The 23,167-nt window shown below is 46.0% G+C and overlaps 2 protein-coding genes across 3 annotated transcripts; both read right to left on the reverse strand.

Moving 5' to 3' along the window:
* Positions 1–3,852: 3,852 nt before the first annotated feature.
* On the reverse strand, positions 3,853–13,635 carry e2f2 (E2F transcription factor 2). 2 transcript variants are annotated; one of them, XM_040200087.2, is made up of 7 exons: positions 12,796–13,635; positions 8,515–8,614; positions 7,319–7,538; positions 6,678–6,839; positions 6,410–6,524; positions 6,112–6,307; positions 3,853–5,720 (listed from the first exon to the last, which is right to left on the reverse strand). In XM_040200087.2, exons 1-7 carry the CDS (start codon positions 13,099–13,101, stop codon positions 5,467–5,469), a joined length of 1,353 nt encoding a protein of 450 aa, XP_040056021.2. In that variant the 5' UTR covers positions 13,102–13,635; the 3' UTR covers positions 3,853–5,466. The 2 variants fall into 2 exon arrangements, with proteins under 2 accessions (XP_040056021.2, XP_040056020.2); XM_040200086.2 differs by having other exon boundaries at positions 6,112–6,310; positions 12,796–13,628.
* Positions 13,636–17,397: 3,762 nt separating this feature from the next.
* Positions 17,398–21,617, reverse strand: id3 (inhibitor of DNA binding 3). The gene is made up of 3 exons (XM_040199949.2): positions 18,966–21,617; positions 18,545–18,615; positions 17,398–18,150 (listed from the first exon to the last, which is right to left on the reverse strand). Exons 1-2 carry the CDS (start codon positions 19,263–19,265, stop codon positions 18,562–18,564), a joined length of 354 nt encoding a protein of 117 aa, XP_040055883.1. The 5' UTR covers positions 19,266–21,617; the 3' UTR covers positions 17,398–18,150; positions 18,545–18,561.
* Between the last annotated feature and the right edge of the window lie 1,550 nt (positions 21,618–23,167).

A 23,167-nucleotide genomic window follows, 5' to 3' on the forward strand; every position in this document is an offset into this window, starting at 1 on the left:
TCATCACGTGGGAAATGGTTGCGCTTTCTGGAGAGAGGAAAGTTTGTGTGTGTGTGTGTGTGTGCGCGCGTGCGTGTGTCTCCTTGCCCTGGTCTCTCCCATTCTTACTTCTCATTCCTATGCAAACTCAAACAGAGAGTCTGCAGCGTGGTGGTCGCCATGGATATGCTTAATACCTCATTCACACGCTGAACTGAAGTGGAGGACTTTGATTGGATGAGAAGATGGTTCCTGGCAACTCGGAGCTCTGATGTGGGGGGGGGGGGGGGTCTTTTGCACTAAAAGTAAATCAAGCACGTGCGTTGCTTCATCTCCCGTTCTTCGCAACTCAAGTAGGGCTTTTGCAGCTGTGCAAATGCCCTTTAATTAAGAGTTTGGAGGTGTAACTACCTCTTGGCCATTTCGTTGGCTGGGGCTTCAAGGCTTCTGCGTCTTCTTTTTCATCTCATGAAAAGGCATTTTTCATGCAGGGAGGATTTCTGTCGACACTCTTCTGAAATCTTCTGACAGTGAACCGAAAATGTCAAAGAGTGCATCACAAGAAGTCCCAAGAGTTGCGTGTGGAACATAACTCCAGCATGCCTGACATTGTCAAGCCTGTTCACTTTGAGAAAAGAGGTGTATCACTGAACAGTGCCTCTGGGTAAACAGTGATACGAGACACTATGAAGTGCAGATGGATGACTTCAGGAAGCCGCATCAGAGGCTCTACCGCCAAACCACATATTAGTTATATAAATGTATCATTTGTCTCAGTTCTGTGGCCAACTTGAGGTGATTTAAAAAAAAATTCCACTTCTTCTGTAACTTCTGATCCAGCTAAGGTCATTAAGCAAATAATGCATTGAACTTGTGAGTATTTAATTGTGTGCGATAACAGTGGTAACATGTTTGTTGTTTTGCAAAAAAACAAAGTGCCCAGAATTTGACATTTGTATTTTATTTGCACACACAGTCACGTTCACAGCCTTTCGTATAGAGCTGCTTCAAGTGGTTTCAAATGTTTTTCTCATGCAACGATTAACAATGTGAACAAAAGCCTCCAGAGGGAACTCAAGAAAATAATGTCCGTTCTTCCAAGGCAGTGAGGGCACGCGACGGACTCCAAACAACGCAATGTTTGCTGACCCAGTTTACGAAGGCCTGGTTCACCCACTGTTTCTCCTGCCAGCACGTATGAGTGAGCGAACGTCATGCAGTGAAACCTACAGGGATTAAGTTTGCATGCTGTACATGTAGTTGTGCACTCTAACAAAAGTCCAACATGTGTTTGTTTTTTTGCATGATGCTCATTATGCATGCTCACATTGTTAGCATGGATATCGGGGGCTGATGTCATGCAGAGGCTTGCAGTGTCCCAACAATACCCTCCTTCAGTTTCCTAGCGGCCGCTTGTAAAGAAGCAGAGTCTTTGTGCGTCTGCCAGCCTTCCAGCCTGCGTCCTATTGTCAAACTCAGCAAACCGGTCTGCTCAGGCAAAGCTCTAACATGAGAGGAGCGCAAGGTCCAAGGACATCAAGGGTGGTGCGGGCGGGGGGGAGTAAGGGGGATGGGAAACCAATAGAAGAAAAGGAAAGGTGGAGGGAGTGAGGGAGGTGGAGGTGGGGGGGAGATGCACAACACAGAGCACAGGAATGAAAGAGGAAAGGAGGCAGATATTAACTTCATTGTCTTGCGAGTGTGCTACTGGAGTCACTTTTCCCTCCTTGTCTCCTCCATTTCCTTCCTAAACACCACATACCCAATCATTGTCATTTCCCATATCAACACACACACACACACACACTCCCCCTGCCACTGTTAACGGTGATTTCACTCCTTACTTATATCCCCACAGAGTGCTAACCTTCTTCTTTTCCTTCCCGGCGTTCCTCCATTTGGCTGTGAGAAAGCGAGGGACACCGAATACGGCTCCTCTCTCTGACGCACGCGTGCTGCAGCACACGAGTCGTAGCCTCATCTTCCAGTAAAGGCTGCAGTTTGCCAGGATTTCCTCACGGCTTCCCAGCAGGCCAATGGAGTTGCAGCCTCTGAACAACCCCCCCTCCATTTTCCCTCCTTCTGAAAAAATCTCCCTCTACGCTGTTGATTCAGCTCCACTAGTCCTGTTATCAATTTACTACCCGTGTCAAGCCAGGAGGCCCAGGCTTACCGTAAAATACCCCCCCCCCCCCCCCGCCTCCTTTACGGTCAACGCAGATGACTGAAAATGGGAGTTTTGGCAAACAGAGGGGTTTGATTCATTGTTTAACACAGTTCACCACTGGACCGGGCATACAAAGTGTGTCAAGCAGGGCTCTTCTGTCAACATGCACCTTCAAGAAGCTGCCCAGCTGCACTCTTATGGAGAACCAGTGTGGGAGGCCTCTGCTGCCGCAGAGAGACCTGTGACACTTTGTCACAGCTTCCGCTTTGAGAGTCAACTGAGCATTATTTGTCTCTCCGCTCAGTGTCCTCTGTGGCGTGGCAGCTGCCGACGCGCCGTCCCCGCGCGGCGACCGCACCCTCAGACGGACAACCCCCCTCATCACCGTCGGCATGGCAACAAAAAACGTTTCCAGACCCGTAACACAGGTAGTCAAACGTGTTTGTGATCCATGATTCTAAACACAATGACACGCTCGAATCATCTGACTGTCTCGTTCCCGATGAATAAACTACTGAGAACAACTCCCTTTTCACTAAACTGTTACTCCGACCCATTGGAAACTAGTAGCTTTTATCCGTTGATATCTTTTAAATTCATGACTAAATGAATAAACTCCTGATTTGACACCTCACAGGATTTTAAAAGGTTTGAGTGAACACAATCAGCCGCCTGTCAGTGCGTCCCAGTAGCACTAAATACCAACCATGGTCACTTAGTTCCCCCCCGCCCTTAACCACAATAATACTACCATTATGGGACCCTTCTGCAGCTCGTGGCTCTAAACACTGACATGCAGCGGTGTGGCCGCAGGTCGTCGCTGCTCAGTGACAAGCTGCCGCTTGCGAAACACAAAAGAGAGCGTGTTTTGTTTTGGCCGGTTTAAGAGCACAGCAGCTGGTGTCAAGGTGTTTGCTGTTTTTGATGGGATGCAAACCACCCAGTGAAAGGCAGCGTTTGTGCACCTCTCAGGTCACAGCCGCTCCTGAAAGCGTGAGCTGTTGTGCGCAACATCTGTTAATAGACCCAGAGCGGCAATAGAGGCCTGATGTTGGTTCAGAAGCGAGTTCTCAGCATCCTGGTGCACGAGGAGACAGACTTTCTTTGTGAGGGTTAGAAAGAAAAAGGCTTGTTGGGCTTCGGAGTGTTGGAAGCCTGTGTTTTACTATATTTCGCTGAACGCTTTAGGTGTTTCACATAAAATTTCTTCAGGAAAGAATTATCCTATTACGCCGTGCACAGTTTCTCACAGCGTTTGGTAATACGGGTTTAGTCGTTCCCAAAAAGCAGACAGCAAAGACGATGTCCTCCCTTTCATTTTGTGTGAAATATCAGCCAAAAAACCGGTGGGACATTTGTGATGCCTTTCATTGACAATGTCTTTACCCCCAGAACCCATTGGCACTATTCCGTCCCAGTGACCCACTGAACTTTGACCTCCAAGGTGCCCTCCTCCTTTCGTGAGCTTGTTTGCTAAGCAACCAACGAACAAAGAAGGATGTTTTTTGGTCTACCTGTCTGAATGTGTTCAGATTACTGGTTATCTCTCCTTTGGGACTGACACCTCTTATTGGGTCCACGCTGGATCGCAACAACGTTTGAAGATGAATGAAGTGCTGAGTGATGTATTTCAAATGTATTTTTCGTGGCAAAAAAAACGTTCCTGACATGACAAGCGAGGAAAAAAAATGAAAATGGCACACAGCTCCAAGTGTAAACCATGGCTTCAATATTTATTCAATCATTTCAAACAGACCACACAATATTACAAAATATTAAGTGCCACATGTCATTCAAGAAAAGTTTAGGCTTCTGTAAAAAAAAACAGTATCAACCTTACAAACAAACTCAGAAAAATAGGTATAAATACAAAACAAATTATGTACAAATACCAACAAAAAAAATCAACGTTCATTGGATAAAAACCCTACAAATTCTCAATTAACCTTCTCTAATTCTCTACATTGTAAAAACTCACACACACACAAACACACCATGACACCCATTTCCCAAGCTGCCAAATCCACACAAGCACACATTTTCAAGTTTTCTTAGGACAGGACAGTTAGCTTATCTCTGCAGTGTAGAGGGAAAGCCAAAAATACATCAGCATGAAAGTTACATTTCCAAATATCTAGAACTCTTTGAACAACAACAACAAAAAAAACTTTTAACAGATAGAAGTTGCAACTACTGTTTCCTCGGTTCCATGTCCTTGACATTTTAAGTCAGTAAGCGTTCACGGGCTGAAGATACAAATACCTTCTTGTTGCTGCTGGATCATTAGACATCATTCATTTCGGAACAGTAAACGCAAACCTCTAATCTAAGTAAACCTTAATTAAACCAATTGAAGCACCTCCCGCCACAACAGCAACACAGATGCTGCATATCATTTGATTTGGTTATTTCCTCAGAAATACAATAGTAGTTTCACACCACGGAATCTTATCAAAATCAGTCTCATAAATAGAGGAGCACTTGGATTTAAAATAAAGCTGCCAAACCAACAAGAGTGACTGTGATTCTCTTGCTCAGTCAAGAGCAAGAGCACTTTTTCACAAGTTATTAACTCTGGATCCGGGTCCACTTTTTTGGGGGGTCAGAAGCTGCCTTTCACGTTTGGGCAACACAACAACGCGGCACCAAACAGGTACGAGGCCCAACGCGAAGAGCCGACCTGGTCGCATACGAGCAACGCGAGCCAAAGAAACGGCAGCTCATGATCCGGTTTGTCGCCGTACTGCACAGAAAGCTGTAGGCGCTTGGATGCACCCACACACAGACCAGCGTTATTCACAGCTTCACATCTTGGTCAGTGTTGAAGATACATCCCCATCAAAAACATCCTGTGTGTGGTTCTTTATGGCTTCAGCTAGCGGCCACAAAACATCTCTGACTTTAGAAACACGGGAGAAAATGATTCCTGAGTTGACACACGGTGAAGACCGCCTGAAGAGGGAAGGCAACGGATTATATAACGGCTGTCTTTGTAGCCCAATCTGAAAAAGTGAATGGTCCAAATAAGTGTCTAACAGCACGTCCTAAAAGGGTGGAGAAGACACATATGTGTCAATCTCAGCCGATCTTCCAGTACCGTCATTCTTATGCGCAAATGATTTTTACTTGGTTAAAATGAACAAAGGGGAAAGCGCTTCCTTTGGAATCATTGACATTAAAACAGGCATGGTAAAAAAAAAAAAGAAGAGTTATGGCTTTATAGTGTAATATTCTCTACATCAAGAAGGCATTTAATCAAATACCCCGCCACCCTGAATCTCCCCACATTCCCTGCTGCCTCCTCCACCTCCACCTCCACCTCAGCTCTTCAACAGTTCTCCGAGGTCGTACGTGTCGAAGAAATCGGACACTCCCTCGCTGTCCTCCAGGCTCCACAGGTAGTCGTCGTGGTCCAACGGGGGAGAGAAGCTGACAAAGGGGGCGTTGGGGTCCGGTGCGAAGGAGGTGCACGGCAGTTGGTCGTCTGTGAGCTGGAGCAGGCTGGGGGGCAGACCCAGCAGGCGCTCCACGTCCAGCAGAGCCGAAGCGGAGGACGAGGAGGTGGCTGCAGCCGCTGTGGACATTAAGAATGTTAATATTTGTCTTGAACGTTAAAAGTTGTAACTATAAAAAACATACTTTTCATGCATCTGTTTTTCAATCGTATCAATTCAATCGTATCCCCTCTGATCGTTCATTTTTATTCATAGTTAGTAAATTATGAATAAAGTTTATCTTCATTTTCTTTGGTACAATCATCATTATAGTACAGTACGTTTAGTATTCTTTCTTTTCAATAAATACATAATATCCAATATTTACTGAGTTGACACTTAAAACCGCACTTGCGTGTGTCATAGATGGAGCAGAGTGGCAGAATCTCACACACACACACACACACACACACACACACACACAACTTAAATAAAGTGACTCCCAGTGAGACGTCATAAAACCCAGCTTACGTTCCGCGGGCTCCTCTTTGGCGCTGTAGCTCGGCGGCGCCATGGCGGTTGCAGTTGGGGGATCGAGGGGTTTAGAGAACTCCTTTATGGGGGTCGCACCACTTTTTCCTGGGCTGGCATCTTCAAGACCCTCCTCTGGACACAGGTACACTTCAATGGGGCCATTCTTACTTTTTAAATAGATTTGTAACGACCCCTGCTGTAAGATAAGATGATACAAACATATAGTTATAGTTTCATTGCATTTCTTCATCCGTGGGAGAGTTTTGTTGGTTTTTAAAAAAATCTGCGTTCTCACCCCTGCTGTGTCCGGCACTTCCAGTTTTGTGTCAGCAGGGGCCTTGACGGCGATGACCGTCTGGTCTCGGAGAGTTCCGATGGAGCGAATGTCCTGATAGGTGACATATCCCAACGTGCAGCCTGTGGTCAAGGCCGATAACGGCTGCAGAAATCTGAAAGTCTATTGGCACGTGTAACCAGGCCCAGTAGACAAAATATAGAATGATGCTGATCTTTCACACACACACACACACACACACACACACACAGCCTGATGTAAAGGATATTTCTTATTATCTTCATATTCAGTGAGCTGTTTGAGCTGCGCGGTGCTGGACTGGACTAAATCATCCAGAGATCTTTCTACTCTCTCCAGTTCTCCGAGTTCTTTCCTCAGGGCACAAGCCTTCTCTCCGCCAGACGCGCCGCCCTCAAATACGTCTCCAACCCTGCAAGGACACACGCGAACACGGAAATAATCAAAATGTGTGAGGACGTGATTGAAGTAAAAAATGTATTATCGGTCGGCGTGGTTCAGAGGTTGTTTGATGTTGTGTAGGGATGTTGTAAGGTCCTCTACCAGCCACTAGGGGGCAGGAGAGCCACGTGGAAACAGGATTAAAGCCAGTTGGAGAGTTGCACCACAAAAAACAACTGTTTTTGATCGTATTTTAATTTGGTGTTGATCAACTGTAAATACAAATCTGAGCCTCGTACGGGCTGTTTGACACGAGCCGATTAACTGTGCCCGACTGTGTTAGGAGACGTGTATAAAGGACTGAACCGAGGCTGTCATGTGGTCTATGACCACAAACATGTGGCTTACCATCCTTTTGGAGTCTGGAAATCCCGCCAATCATCAAATGTTTGGGCAACCTTTGGTTTGGGGGACTTTTTAATAAGGGTGGTCTTCTGCGCTGGTACTCACAGCCACTGTATGTTGTTCTTAGACTTCTTTCGGATGAGCTGCACTCCCTCCAGGACGTTGGTGATGTCATAGATGCGCCTCTTCTGGACCTCCAGGACCTCGGTGGCCCAGTTCAGGTCAAGAACTCCGTCGGGAGACTCTGCGATCAGACCCACAAACTTCTTGGTCAGCAGGCCCAAGGACGTGTCGTAGCGCGTCCTCTCCCCTGGAGACTTCGGAGCTGAGGGCAAAGATAGAGACACAGGGACACGAGGGGGACATTAAGAAACAAAAACAGCAACCATCGACAAATATATGTGGCAATTTCAGAAGAAGAAATGTGAGCAACCATGAAAAGGAAGACGAAACAAAGAATATTTAAACTGAACCTCGTTAGATTTATTAACACAAGACGTTGGAGCGGAGAGATATTATATGTTTTAAATCTCTCCCAAATGTTGGCCTCCTTCCAGTAAAAAGGTGTACGTGGCTAAACATGTTCAAGGTGCAAACATTTAATCAGACAAGTGTGTGAATGTGTGAATGTGGCTTGCGTTGCGCTGCGTGTTTACGATGCTAGTCGTTGATCGTAAACGATGCTCACACCACATCACAGAAGCACGGATGCTACCGTCTGCTCTGTGCACGAATCTGGCTCGGTCTTCCACATGTTTACCATTTGTGGGTAGAACTTGAATCCAAAAACAAGAGAGATTTAAATGTGTTTTTGGTTTAACAATTCAAGCGCCACGACTCCCTCTAAGAAACTCACTCATTTGGACTCGATCGGTTCCTCAGACGTCCCTCTTTGCACTTACAATCTCTTAATAAAGCTTTTCTTTGTGTTTAAATTAGCTATTCGTTATTGTGACTGAAAAACAGTGTAGCAAATACATAAAATCTCATTTAATGACTCCCTCTGCTGTAATGCAGTCCTTAAAACCAGCAAAAGAAAAACCCTTAAGCAATATCAAAATAGCCAAGACAATACCGTTATAGTGCCCCAACTATTATATTAATGTTACAACTCTATGCAGGCTGTTATGTCCATGTTTCTGCTTCTCGCCTCTCTTTGAATGGCCTCTCGCCATTTGCACTGCAAACTGGATGTTACTTGAACAGAAGCAGTGCAAAGATGTATCCACCACAGATGCCACTGCTATCAAACCACCTCTCTCCAGTCCGTCTATCCTTGGATTGGTAGTTGTTGTACTCACTCCTTGGACTTGGTATCCTGGCGGCGATGCTGCATTTGCCTTTTGGCGTGCGGAACTCTGGCAGGTAGAGCGGGTCCTCCAGATCCAGCTTCCTTTTAGCCTGGAGAGGAAGGAGTTGATGTTCATTAGTCATGAATCGATAAAAGCATTCACTTCGTGGTCAGCTTGAAACAAGCTTTTACTTCTTTTACTTGACAAGCTGCGGAGTTAAATCATGAGAATGAAGTGTATGAGGCACGTCCGGCCAATCCGTGAAACAATGACATCAATGCTGCAGGCTGATAAATAGGGGGAGTTGAAAGGTGTAGGAACTGTTCCAACAGCCCTCCAGGGCAGGAACAAAGCACCCCTGTAACACTTCCCGGAGCACAAGAGGGGCCAATCTCATGTGTATGTGTGTGTGTGTGTGCGCGCGCGTGTGCGTGCGTATGTGCTTGGGTGTGTTGATCGTCTCTCCGACTCAACTGCCTGTGAAATGCAATGAAATCCCTTAAATCACTCAATGACCTCTCCTCCCCCTCTCCAACCTCCCTGCGTTCCCTTTCTCCCACAAATCCACACCCAGGCTCTCTACACAAACACTAAAACACACACACACACGATTACTTGACTATCACTGCAATGCATCATAGGATATGACTTAAAGCGCACACACACCTTTGGACCACAATATAAACTAGAATATAATCTCTTCCACCACTTTCCCAGTGACCTACATCGGTCCCGTGTAGCAAAAAGTGAAAGTCACATGGACCCCGTGTTCCTCACGGGATTGACAAAGGACCAACTGTCTGAAAAAGGACAAGTTGCACAAGGTGGCGACACCCTGAGGCGCGGATTTCCTTCCGGTTCATCGTTAACTCAAACACCATAGACGATAGAGAGAGAGAGAGAGAGAGAGAGAGAGAGTTTGTGTTCACTGATGTTAGCATAAGGCGCCGCTGAGGCTGCTGGGTATTTGGCTGCATCTGGCCTGCATGAGGACCTCACCTCAGTCTTCCACTCTCATATCCTCCCAGGCGCCCGTGTCGTCTCAGCACTCTCACACTTCCCCCGGCTGTCCTCGGGAATACCGCTGAACCGCAGCGCGGTGCTTTTTTCAGAGACAGAATTTTTTTTTTTTTAAGTGCCGAATGGACTGACCCGCGCGTGGATGCGGCCTGTGCGAGGCCGGTGAAGGCCGCTATTGTCCCGGCGCTTCTGCCCCGACGCGTCCACCTGTCGCCCAGCGACATCTGGAGCCTCGCAGCGAGAGTGTGCGCGCGCTCGCTGCTTTTAATCCTCGCAGCGCTACGCTGACTTTAGTGGGAACACACAAGGTCGGGGGCGGCGACGAGCTCCTCGGGACCCCCCCCCTCTCCGGCAACTGTTAGCAGTAATTTGTGGGATTAACGGCGGCGTTTTCGTTGGCTCAGAGTCCTGACGGGAGCTGCCAACCACCATGGTTCACAGGGAGGACTCGGATGTCGTCAAGCGCAGAGAAAAGGCCGGTCTGGTTTTATCGTCGGTCCCGGTGGAGGTGGCGTATGAAAACAGAGGCCTTGACTTTAATTAACAGAAAGTGCACTACTGAGACCTAGATGTGCTTTTGTGGGGGGGGGGGGGGGGGAGGGGGGGGTTGGGGACGTTGCAGGCCTTTCAATTTTAAGTCGTAGGCGTGGCGACATGTTGTAAGCCATGTTGCCACCAACAGTTTCACCGCCCTTTTTATTTCTCTGGTGAGTCAACCATGTTACGCAAACAACATTTCAGGTGGTAGAGCGGCCAGCTGTTGGTGGATTTATAGGCCGGCGTTCAAGCACGTTGCCTGAGAAAAATCTCCCCCGAACACTAAAACTGGACCTTAGAAGCATCAATATTATCCACACTCGTTTGCTTTACGTTCTACGACTGATTCCTGCGGCTGCTGCAGGGGGGGGGATCACGCAGTGGCATCACGTGAAGGACTTGTGCAGTTGGGCCTCTCGTCAAACCGACAGACCTGGTCTGACAGGCTGCATGGGACTCAGAGCCCAACCCAGTTGTGGGCGAGTTACAGTGTGCCAACAAAGATCTACTCGTCTGTACCCAAATCCCTCCCTGCAACGCCCTCAGAGGGAAAAGAGAGCAGAACGCACAGCGCTGCCTACGCTGCTGATGGTCCACGGCGATGTTAAAGAGGTCAAAATGAAGGCCAACTTGGTCCGGGGTCAAAGGGGTCAAAAGCCTGAGGCCAGGGTAAAACAAGGTGAATGAGGCGCAGTAGAAAAGGGATTTTGGGGGTGAGTGCACGCGGGTTGGCTTGGCAGCCAATGAGAACGTGTGACATCACATATGACATAAGCAGGGAATAAGTGGGACATTGTTTCTGTGGGACGTTATGCTCATACATCTGTCAGACTGACATTTGGTTGTAGCATAATGTGTTTCTGTTGCATTTGAAACCGACAAAATGGATTGATTTGTTTGTTTTGAGGATGATATTTGATAAAAAAGCTGTGAATCACCATCAACCCGAAAGGAGAAAGAGACCCACCCTGTTTAAAAGCCGCGTGACAATCACTGCCTTTTACCACAGTATGATTAATAAGTTAACATACAGCTCAAGTTAGCTTAATGAAGCTAAACATTAACGCTTTATTTTTGTTGGTCGTCCTGCTGAGCGAAGCTAAAAAGGCCGTTGTTTTTCTATTTAAAATGAAGGAAGTGAGATATAAATGAAGAAGCAACACTTCCTGTAAACATAATACCCTTCACTGAACATGAAATGAAGCTTTTCCCCTCTCAGCATCTTTGCACCTATTGTCTTATAATTGCTGCTAATGTGAAGTGATAAGTGAACAACAGCAATTGCGAAACCACAAAGTGTATTTGTAGGTGCAGTGATGCTCTGTGGCTGAAATGTGAGTGCTGTGCTAAATATGAAATGTCTCTGTTTCTGTGAATAGGAGTGGTCGCCTCTCTCGCTCTATCTTCTAATGATTAGATAAGATTAAAAAAAGAGGTTTTCATGGTCACCGTAGCGATACGACGAAATGTTTTACTACTTTGCATCGTATGTGTAATAAACATCAGCGTCAACGCACGTCCAACACACACTCTGTAGCAGCGCGGGGCGATTAGAGGCAAACTATACCATCAGAAGCAAGCGAAATGGAGAATCCCAACATGCGGCATGTACAATCCCCCCCCCGTCCCCCCAAATACACCCTTTAACTGTGATTAAGTTCACCGCTGCATATGATAAGCCTATTTCTCACCTTACTTATGTCCACCTAATCCTCTTGAAGGGCCAATGAGTGAATACAGTCTCCAAGGGCAACCGGTTAACATGAGATTTGGAGACCCCGGCCTGCACACACGCTCGCCTCTTAGCGCCCTTTAGCCTCAGCGCAAATCACTGACCCGAAAAGTCCGCACGCCCGGGCCGTCTGCAGAGGAGAGGCCCTTTATAACAAGCCCCGGCAGGTGTGAAGCCCTAACAGATCATCATGAAGCTGTTCAATCAACCCTTCGGGAACAGGAGGCGTGCCAGTTACATGTCATACAATCAAAGGGACGAATCCGGTTTGCTGTTTGGAAGAGCTCATTTTACCTGAGCAGACACACCAGCAGGAAAACCCTGCATTCGTGCGGTTTTGACCTCTGACCTCAACCTGAACGGGTTACACAGGTGTAATGACAGGTGCAGTTTGAGCAGCTGATATAAGGGTAAAATTACAACAAAAAAAAGTTGTCCAACTGCAAGTGTCACTCAGCAGAGCGGCTTTTTGAGTAGAAGAAAAAAGAGCAGGCAGATGCCGTGTTTGCGTCATTGTCTGCCCACAGCGAGGTCACCGATGGTGTAAACGCCGGCCCTTCTATCTCCCACTGTGGAGGCCGCTCATCCTTTCTTTTCACAAGCATGGGGCCCCCTTAACACCGTGAAGGACACCCCCGTCTCCTCGCCAAACACACATTTATACACGCACTCACAGCCTGTGGTACAGCTGGCCTGCGGGAAAAGATGTCACACTTTAACGTGGCAGGCAAAGGGACCCACGCCATTCATCGCGCACACACACACACACACACACACACACACACACACACACACACACACAGCAGACAGTCACAGTGGCTCCTCTGTGGCTTATCACGTCAAAACATATTTGAATGGGCCCCTAGAACGCTGCGTGCCAACCCAAATCCAAGAATTTAGTCCGCCCACATAATTCACTCCAGTGGACGCGCTTTGTGTTTGTTGTCACCAAAGGTGCAATTGTTGTGTTTTTATTTCGCAGTGCGCGTTAGATTATTTACCGGCAGTCGGCCGCAGGATGATCTGATGGGTTTAGCCTCTGGTCCGTGGGGGGTTGAATACAGGCTGTTAGCTCTTTGTTCGGCCGCGGCGGTGTTGCAGATCTGGGTGAAGTAGCCCGGCGGCACGGTGCTCATCGGCGGGCTGGACAGTCCGGTGCTGAAGAACTCGTGCTTCCCTCCTGCGGTGGACACGACCTTTATCTTCTGCTGAGGGAAAGACATCAGCCCCACTGCTGCTGCTGGTGCTGCTGCTGGTGCTACTGGCCGACCCGGAGCCGGAGAGACGCCTTTCGGCATCCGCATCATTTTCCCGAGTGAACTCAATTTAACCGGATCGGTCAGGTCTGGCGGCTCCGCGCACACCGATCAATGCTGCGCTGCGATCGGGCCCCTTTGATGCGGAGAGCCGGTGCTGCTGGAGGCTCGGCGTGAATGTGTGTCTCTAACCCTGCCACCCCCCCTACCCCCAAAAAAAGTCAAGAGCAACTCAAACAGATGAAATCCATCTAGTAAAATGCTAAAAAAAAAATGCACGGGAAGCCGCCGACCCGTCGGTGTTGTTATCCTTTGTCCGATAACAAAGTGCAGAGGAAGACCTGCCCCACAGCTTACAAAATAAAGCTTGCCTGTTAAATCAATAAAAGATCCAGTATTTTAAAGCCCAGTAGCAGAAGGCTTCTACTGAGAGCAGGTTTTCCTCGGTGAGATTGGATTAGATTACAGTTTATGACGACGTCCTCCGCTGCAGAATCCGACCCGGTGCGTTACGCTGTTCCGTCCACCGCGCAGTTCCGCTTCGCATCAGAATAGGACAGGAGCCGAGGAAGAAGAGCGATTTTTAGCGCCAAACTTCGTCCCGCGAAATTCAGATCTCCCGCGGTTGGAAAGGGCATCTGATTGGCTCGCGGCACGTTCGGCTTGTCGTATTTGCATAAACCAGTTGTACGCGGATGTGACGGGTGACTTCTTAAAGAGACAGTAGCGTCATTTGGGGGACATACTGTTCGTTTGTGTATCAGGCTGGAGTTTAGAGACAATGACCACTTAATATTTGAATTGAATGAGTCCAGTCTACATAACCAGAAGGTGTCGTATACAATAAGAGGGTTGTTACTGTGATGTTACAGAACTTGTGCTTCTCACAGGCCGCGATACACATTGACTCATAAGTTACTCGTAACTTAGATCATATTACGCTTTAATTCAATTTCTAAAATTACAGGGGTATAATTTACAAATGAAATCGAATGTAAAAGTAAAAGTGCACAGTGATACTTAATGTATTTTACTATATATACATAAACTTGAGGTTTTGCGTGAGGCTGAAGACGGGGGGATTAGATACTGTGCATATGTTTTTCAAATAGTGGGGAATTGTCTTACTCTCGTTTTGGAGACACTCTGTTTACTCTGAAATACAGGGAAATATACATACATACAACAATATGATAAATAGGATGTTACTACGTATGAAAATAATTTAATGGGCCATTTATAAAATAAGAAAGAAGGCCTTTCAATTCCCATGGAAACCAAGATGTCCACTTGATGAAAGTATAGTGGCCTGTTGCAAGGTGTTGCTGGGGATGGTTTGTAGATTATAATTGGATTCATTTAGTACCACTCTTGCTTATTGGCTCAGAGGAGATATTGAAAGAAAACAACCCCTCCCCCACCAGCAGCAACCAGACCAAAGCCATGTGACATGACCCCATTGGCCCAGCAGAGCAGACTCCCATCCAAAGCCTACTCTATTGTCGTCTGTCGTTTTGGACCACATTTCATCATCATTTGAAATTAGTCAAATCTAACACTTTTCTGAGAGCAAGACATATTAGTTGTACTTTATTTGGTCAATATTGAACCCAATGACTTACATGGTAAACAAATGATACAGATACTAGAAATACTGACAGAATCGCCATTCAATATACTCAATAACTTCCTCTCGCATTTCAAACTACGAGAATTTGTACAATGCATTAGAGATGCCGTGCAGTCATAGTTGTTACATTTTATGATCCCTTTTTGTAAGACAATGTTCCCCGAGTTGCAAAATATCAATGAAAGAATGAGGAAACTTCCCCTCCCCTGTCTTAAGAGAGCATGTGCTAATGTTACTGCAAAGCTCAATGTTAAATTGGGGTAAAAAGGAATTGACTGACAACACAACAGCGTTTGCGTGAATCAAAATTAACAAAACCACACCATTAGCATTTCTGTACAATTAATTGTCATGAAACAATTTTCTAAACCTCTACAAGTTTGTTTACTTTAAAGTGTAAATGGAGGAAATAAAATGCGTTGTGTATGTTCAAAGTCATTGTGAGGTTGGTGTGAAGAACGTCACACTGGGGCCTGACAAACAAAGCGATGTTGCAACAACGTAAATAACAATGATGAGCTTTAGTTTGACCGATGCTGCAACGTGACACTGCTGCACCGAGTCGGTTGTTTGCGGTTCAAGTGGCTGATGAGTTACACGGATCGCAGTTAGGCCTAATGTCACGTCGGGGATTTCCAAACGAAAGTGCTTTAATCAAACGCCGACAGGGATCCGGGACTCACAAACAGGGTGACTGCTTAAATACGCTGGGAAGGTTGGACACAGGTGGAAACAAGCAGGGACACGGCAGACCATCACAGGGGGTGATACAACAGGGCAGGAAGGGAAGCTGAGGCAGGAAACTTTCAAATAAAACAGGAAACAAACACACACCTTGACTCCTGAGTCACTTTCTGCTCAGTAATATCTCGCTCATATCAAAACAATCTGGGTTTGTAACAAGGTCAAAGGGTTTCATTTACATGTCAAAGGAGCCCTTGACCTGCAGAAGTTCACTTTGACCTCCAAAGCATCAAGTTTATCTTGTGTTCCAAGTGCTTAAATTCCTGGGACATCAGAGGCCAGTTGTTGCTGCATCCTAATCCAACACCTCCACCTGGTGGTGTTAACGGGGATCTGGTTTTCAGCACTGAAGCCCGTTCTTTGAATTTGATGAATGAATAAAGGTGTGCCTGGTATATTGGATATACGTATTGCATACATGTGGTTTGCATTTGAAGTTAATGCCTTACAGCATAATTCAGCTGAACTTCACGCCTCAAATTCATATTCAACTTTGTTGCAATTGTGCAAGTATAAGTACTGATACAATGCAATGTAGTTCAAAATCAAACAATTAATAACAATAATCAGCAAGAGGTCTATAAGAATATACTAGATGTATACAGTTTAACAGTGAAATGAATAAGCTTTAATATGTGAATATGAGCAGCAATTAGCCAACAGATATAGTGCAGAAGCCAATAGTGTAGTAGTTTGTATACAAATACACTATAGGTGATAGTTAGGGAAGTTTGGCAAATACTTGTGAGGGCAAACACAGGTGTGAGTAAAGTGGCAAGATTCCATCCATCCATTGTCAAACCGTTTATCCTGCACACAGGCTCGCAGGGGGGCTGGAGTCCATCCAACCAACTTTGGGCAATAGACAGGGTACATCCTGGATTGGTCACCAGCCAATCGCAGGGCTACACAGAGACATACAACCATTCACACTCACACACCTACGGGCAATTTAAAGTCCCCAATTAACCTGATCCCCAGAGCATGTCTTTGGACTGTGGGAGGAAGCTGGAGACACAGGGAGAACATGCAGACTCCACACAGAAAGGGCGGAGTTGAACCCAGGACCTTCTTGCTGTGAGGCGACAGTGCTGACCACCACGCCACCGTGCCGCCCAACAATAAATCAATTTTAAAAACAGTGTAATGGAAGTAGTATTTGTTTCAAATTGCACTGTAGTTGATATCCTAAAACTCTCCACAATATATGAAGTGTGTTCTGTGTTTAGCTTGGAAATGTTGAACCAATAGCACGTTTTTAACACTAGATGGTGGTGCAACCGTATTATTTGCATGGTGAAGGTTTGGACTGGGTCAATTTATGCAACGCTTTGGCTCTAAAGTGGAATCTAGTGCTTTCCTGCAAGTCTCTTTGGTAGGAAAGATAATCTGATTTTTAATTGTTGCTAATGATCTAGGTTAGGCAATAGTATTATATGTCAACATCTAATGTCTGAAATTACAGATGAGTCCACAAGGTGGAGTAGTTAGGTAACCTTTGAGACCAGCTACAGTAATTGTAATAAGAGAGTTGTAATTTTTCCACCTAATTGATATTCCATAGGTGAAGCTGTCACATCAGTCATTTAATAAGGTCTTACAGTAGTTTCATTTGTAAAGATGATCCTCTTCAGCTCCATGGTCAAGGCAACACGTTGATCAGGCGCCATGAACATTCATTGCTTTCGAGATTCATGAATGATGGTTCCGATCACATAACATCCTCCCCGCTTACACCGTGAAGAGAGTTCAACTGCTCTAACTGAGTCTTTGGAAAATTAGACGCACTTCAAGGAAACTCCCCTTGTTTCATTTGCAACCACTGAACCTCAAGATTCATCTGAAGACATCCTGTTGTATCAGCATTTCATTGTCATCCACAGACACAAAAAGTCACATCAGCATTCCCTTTGTTTTCTGAAAAACGGCATCTACTTTTCACACTCAGGTGTTATGTATACCACAGAGGCCAATTTGTTTCACATCCTTTTTTTATTTCATTACATACATAGCAAACTTTATAATTAAGAGTTTATGAAACTCACAGCACATTGTCTGTAGAAATAACACAATCCCTACAAACATTTACAATTAACTCTAGTATAGAGTTCTGATTATACCTAATAAAACCCAAAGTCCCATTCAGAAAAAACAACAACATCCAAATTGACTCACGCCATACATACCCACAGCGGATATGCACACATTCGTAAAAAGTAGCAACAGTCTCCGGATCATTAGAAAGTCAGATTGGATGGGGGGAAATTACACAGGGGTTAATATGTGAGATGATGCGAGACGTGTTGAAGAGGGGGTTCTGGTTGGGTGAAGAATTTAACCCACGCGAAGAAGGTCTGGAATGCAACGCAAAAATGAAAATAAAACAATGTACCAATGGTTCTACTTCTACCTATAGGGGGGTTCCAGGTTTTTGGGAGGAGGGTATAACAAAGCTTGTTGCTTTCAATTTCCAATCCTGGCTTGCGCTTTGGTGTGTTGATTTGTCTGTCCCGGGGGCCAAAGAAGGAGTCTCTGTTTTCGTGCTCACGCACCACTGTTGATCCCCACTCATCGAGGAAAGGGTCCACTTTTTCTGTCTTTTCTTCTTTAGACCCTCCTCCTCCTCCTCCTTATTCTTCCTCTGCTCTCCCAAATACCTATCCCACCCTTTCTGCCCCTCTTGTCCTCTTGCCCGGAGTGAAGTGGAGACATGTGTTTCCCTGCACCTGCATGGAAAGAAAGGAAGAAAAGTGAAGTCAGATCTCTCCCTCTCACCCTCCCCTCCCTCCCTGCAGAGGGAGAGCAGACAGACTGGCGCCTAGCAGGGAACTTTCATTAACCCCAGGCAGATACCAATGAATCCGCTACACATTCACTGGCCTGTCTAATTGGCAACCCTAATGCGCAGGGCAAGGAGACCTTGGTCTTAACAAAGCGCGCACTATTCTCGCTCATGTTAAACGTTGCATTTCCAAATCATTTCAATTTGAAAATGAGAACACCACAACGTTGGAATTCGAGTGTCCCCAAATATATTCCGTGCGCGCACCCGCGTATCTCGTGATCACGGCGATTCCCGGAGGATACGTTAAGAATCGTTATCAAACAGTAGATACATACCATGATCTGCGGTCCTCCTAATGGCACAACCGCCCTTCTTCTTTGGAGAAATTGCGAGCAAGGTCCGCAGCCTGAACGGAGGGCAAAATAAAAGCAGTGTTAGAGACGCAGACAATCCTCTTAATCGTATTGCGTATAAATAAGCATAACTCAGTGAACGAGGTTGTAACACGTCTGCAACAACTTATCCACTTAAACGTAATCTTTTAAGACAGACTACAACGCAATACCAGCGCCGTGCATGCACGCGGACTACACATTACAAAACCCCAGATGGATTTATTCAAATCAAAACGCCATCTTTTTGCAGAGATCTCCAGAACTACCCCGGACCTGCTATAGGCAGTGTCCGCCAGTGTCTGGTATGTGATGTTGGGAGGACAAGCATCCGTCCAAGCTGCAACCTGCGCCCCCGCCTCACCTTTATTGACAAAACCATCTCCGGCGTGGCCGCGTCCTCCGCCTCCAGCGCGATCTGCAGGTCGAAGATGTAGTCGATGACGTGTTGCAGGATCTCCACCTGGCTGACCGACTTGTTCTGCGGGATGCTGGGCACCAGCTCCTTCAGCTTGGAGTAGCAGTCGTTCATGTCGCACAGGGCGCCCAGCGGCTCCTCCAGACACGAGTGTTTATTCCGGTTGATGGCGAGACTCTGCTCCGAAATGCAGCACACGGCCTTGTAGCAGCTCCTCACCGAGCGGACGGGACTGATGGCTTTCATGGCGATTAAAAAAAAATAGCAAAAACAGCAAAACAATAACAACACGACTCGGCTTGGTGATTAGTTTTCTGACGTGTTTTGTTCCTGCTCTTGAGTCTTGTTTTATCGCTGTCCTGAAACGCTGTAAATGCTGCGAAAGCGACGCACGCTAAGGTCTTTATACACTGCGCGCCCGCTGCCCGCCCCCTTTCTCGCATCGTGCTCTGATTGGCCCGCGACAAGAGCAATCCGATTCCCATTGGCTGATATCACCTTGTGGAAGGGTTGGAAAGAATGAGGAAATTAGGGCTGCGATGCCCCTGAAGGGGACTGTCAATCAATTAGTGGCCTCTTCCAGGTGGTGCTATTTGTTTGAAATAGACGGAAAGAAGTTGTCGAAGTGGGGCACGTTACAGGTTTTCAAGAACTGTCAGTAAAATGATGAATAATGTAGTTCACAACAAGCCTGTAGAAGATATCGCAAGGAGAAAAGTATGTTTTCATTTTAGATTTGACCACAGTTTCCATCTCACTTTTACTTTCACATCAGTATTAGCTCCGGAAGAATGCAAGCCGTCTGAAACAAAGATACCTTGTTATGATGATCTGTGTTACTATGATACGCATGACTGTTTGTATTGATTGCTGTAAACACTGACTGCAAAGGCTCTGAAAACTTAATCAATTAGAATGTGGAGAACAGAACGATGTAGACGGTTATTATGATATTGTACAATATGTATTAAATCAATGTATGTGCTTGTTTCAGGACTCACTGGACGGCAAAAATAAATATGAAAAAAATAGAATAAAATTGGTTAAAGGTCAGTGGGAGGACAAGTCATTTTCTACACAAGTAAATAAATCAGGTTATTTTGCTGATGGTCATTAGATGTGGATTTATGAACTGACTTATTTTTTGATAGTTGATAGTACTCTTACAGCCCATTTTCAATAATAACAATAACACAACCCGCAAAGAATAAGAGCATTTAATCCGTGCAGTCACTTAAACTGTTCTTTTGAGGGAAAACAGCTTCGTGAAACTGATATTTTAACAGCTCCAAAGTTGCTCCGTTTTAGTTTACATCAAAGCACGTCCCTTTCTGCTCCTATTTGGGTCTTATTTTCCCCCTTTTCTCACAATCCTGTTTTGTAGAGGAATGCAGGCCTGAGCCAGCTGTGTGTCCTATCCCGGCCCAGCTGTGTTGATCTAACGCGCCAGTCCCAGACATGCTGGCGCCAGCCTCCCGACGTCATCCATTCACCCCGACGCGCACTCCCCTCTTTGGCAGACGGCCCGCCCTCCCACGTCCCGCACCAGAGAGGGGAGGCGCACAGGCGCTCAGGGATCCGATTGGACGACCGGGTCTGTCACTCGCGGACACACGTTGACGCACCCACGCTTCCCTCCCTCCCTCCCTCCCATCCGCAGTTGTGCTCGGAGAAAGTTTAAGGAAAACCTTTTAAAATACCCCGTAATTTTGTGCAATGATGAATAATGCAACATGGCCGGGGGACGAATTTGGTGATGAAAATTAACAGGAAAGCAGTCAGCATGAGATGGTAATGACAGACGGGGCCAATCCATGTCTAACTTTACACTTTGAGGTAATGTCATTTTGCCTGTACAGTAGTTAGATAAAGTGGATGCTTTTCAGGATGTCGGCCTGGAAGACATTTCACAACCACCTGGGACGTCTTACCAACTATCAATTTTAGGTTAAATGGTAGGCTATTGTAATTACATCAAAGTTCCAATCAAGCAACCTTACATGCAACAAAAAAAGTTGATTAAACGCAGTCTGAGACAATGAGCCGTCACACAATCCGTTCTTATCTCTATTTTGGGCACATTTGTGAGCCAGTGGGCACGGCTGGAGATATCCTCCCCATTATGCAGGGGTTTAACAGATGTTCGAGTCACTGTCGTCCTCCTTTCAGTGAGCCCCCTAATCCCCCCAAAACCGTTGACCCTCTACGACGAGTCACTCACTTTAGAGCAGACCAAAATATTGAGCCGTGAGACAGGACTTCCAGTCCGGCGCTATTCTAAAGATATATTGTGTGAGCGGTGCAGAGTGTCCAAACAAGACTGACCTTAAATATCTTTTTTAAATATGTCAAGGAGAAGTCAAATATTGCACAAAATTTCCCAGGTCTGGTGGGAAAATAATTGCCCTTAGTTGCTGATTTAGAAAACTGGGCTAAATGTCCTGTTTGGGGATTAAAGCCTGTGTGGAGTTGACGCAAACATTTTCCAATGAAAGCACCACCCCTGATTCTGTAGTTATTTCTAGGAACAGTAGGAGCTATTTCTAGGATATCAAAAAGGCCCAAAGAGTATTTTTTTATCTCCCATGACAGCGTTTGTCTGCAGATTCCAGAGTTCTCGGTGCGTAAAATATGTGTGAAACACACACACACACACACACACACACACACACACACACACACACACACACACACACACACACACACACACACACACACACACACACACACACACACACACACACACACACACACACACACACACATCCACTTTCTCTCTCTCTCTCCCTCTCTCTCTCACACACGCACACACACGCAGTAGTGTGTCTGGGCAGGGATCAGGTGCTTGTCGGAAAGGCCCCGGACACAATCGGGTCTCTCTTTCAATGGATGGGAGAATTCCGAGCCTGGCGTCAGTGAGTCTGCCTCTCCCCGCCCTCCCTTCCCTCTCCCCTCTCCTCCGTGCAGCTGGACGCAGACAATCAAGCCATCAACAATCGCCATGCATAATTAGTAGCGCCCCTTCTCTCTCCCTACTTCTTCAATTCAATTTTCAATCGGATATATTTTATGGACAGTCAAGTACTACGGTAGTAAAAAAAAGTTATTGCATAATTGTAATACTAAACACCATTATGACTAAATGTCTTTCCACAGGATCTAGATTTTTAAATGTTCACTCAGCTTTACCTCTCAAGGTACCTTCTTTCAACGTAAACAAAGTAGCTCTTTCTACTTCTGGTAACAACGGAGCAGAGTGTAGAGTAATGAGGGTCATCTTGTGAGATGAGATAGAAGGGGGGAGGGAGGGAGGGAGGGAAACCACCATACTGCCATGTGGAGAGGCAGTGTTGTATACAGAAGGGTATCTTTTTCATCCATGAGTGCAGGCCCATCTTGGCAGGGATAATTAAGTGGCAGGAAACACACTGAAACTTAATTCTTTGTAACATTGGTGTGTGTCGTGCAGGATTCCTCCTCCTCCTCCTCCTCCTCCCCTGCTCTCTGTTTTCATTCTGTCCTTCATCAAAGACGCTACAGTCCTCCCCATCGGCTTTGAACAGCCTTCAAATCCAGAACTTTGGTCCCTAGTGACCCGGGCGGCGACATGACATTTAATGCACATTGTTGATTCGTGCTGGTCACACTTTGAGCCTCTTGTTCAAGCTTGTGCGTAATGATTTTTCCTAGTTTGTAGAAAGAAACGCACCCACGTGCATCATTCATGGATTCATTCGCTGAGTCCCCAATGTGCCCACTGGGGAAGTTAAGACGCACTGCAAACTCCATCCAACAGGGTCATGTCCATGACATTGGAGCTGTTTGGTTAACACCAAAATACAACGTATTAAGCCAGATTGAACAACAGCTTTGCTTGATTGCATTAAAATTTAAAACCTTTGGGGATCTAAAAAACAATCTGGTGTGGACTAGAAAAAGGAAAAGAACCACAAGTGTATTTTTTCTTTGCAGCAGTGGCAAAATCCCATGACATGTGGTCACTTATGACACCTTAAGGTCAGAGAAAAGCTGGTATAAAAAAAGTTGCATAATTAGCTGTGTCTGAAGTCTGGAGAAATAACCCTGCTTGGATTGGCTTTGGGGCCAGTTTTGCCAGACATGGAACATTTTAACAGAGATGCTGCATC

The sequence above is a fragment of the Gasterosteus aculeatus genome, chromosome 15 (assembly GCF_964276395.1).
Source record: "Gasterosteus aculeatus chromosome 15, fGasAcu3.hap1.1, whole genome shotgun sequence".
Classification (NCBI taxonomy): Eukaryota; Metazoa; Chordata; class Actinopteri; order Perciformes; family Gasterosteidae; genus Gasterosteus; species Gasterosteus aculeatus.

Coding starts and splice junctions, on each gene's coding strand:
- e2f2 (XM_040200086.2), bottom strand. CDS start 13,101: ATGATGCGGATGCCGAAAGGCGTCTCTCCGGCTCCGGGTCGGCCAGTA. Junction 8,615..12,795: donor CATCCTGCGGCCGACTGCCG/GTAAATAATCTA, acceptor CTTCCTCTCCAG/GCTAAAAGGAAGCTGGATCT. Junction 6,525..6,677: donor GAATATGAAGATAATAAGAA/ATATCCTTTACA, acceptor CACAGGCTGCAC/GTTGGGATATGTCACCTATC.
- id3 (XM_040199949.2), bottom strand. CDS start 19,265: ATGAAAGCCATCAGTCCCGTCCGCTCGGTGAGGAGCTGCTACAAGGCC. Junction 18,616..18,965: donor AGATGGTTTTGTCAATAAAG/GTGAGGCGGGGG, acceptor CCCTCCGTTCAG/GCTGCGGACCTTGCTCGCAA.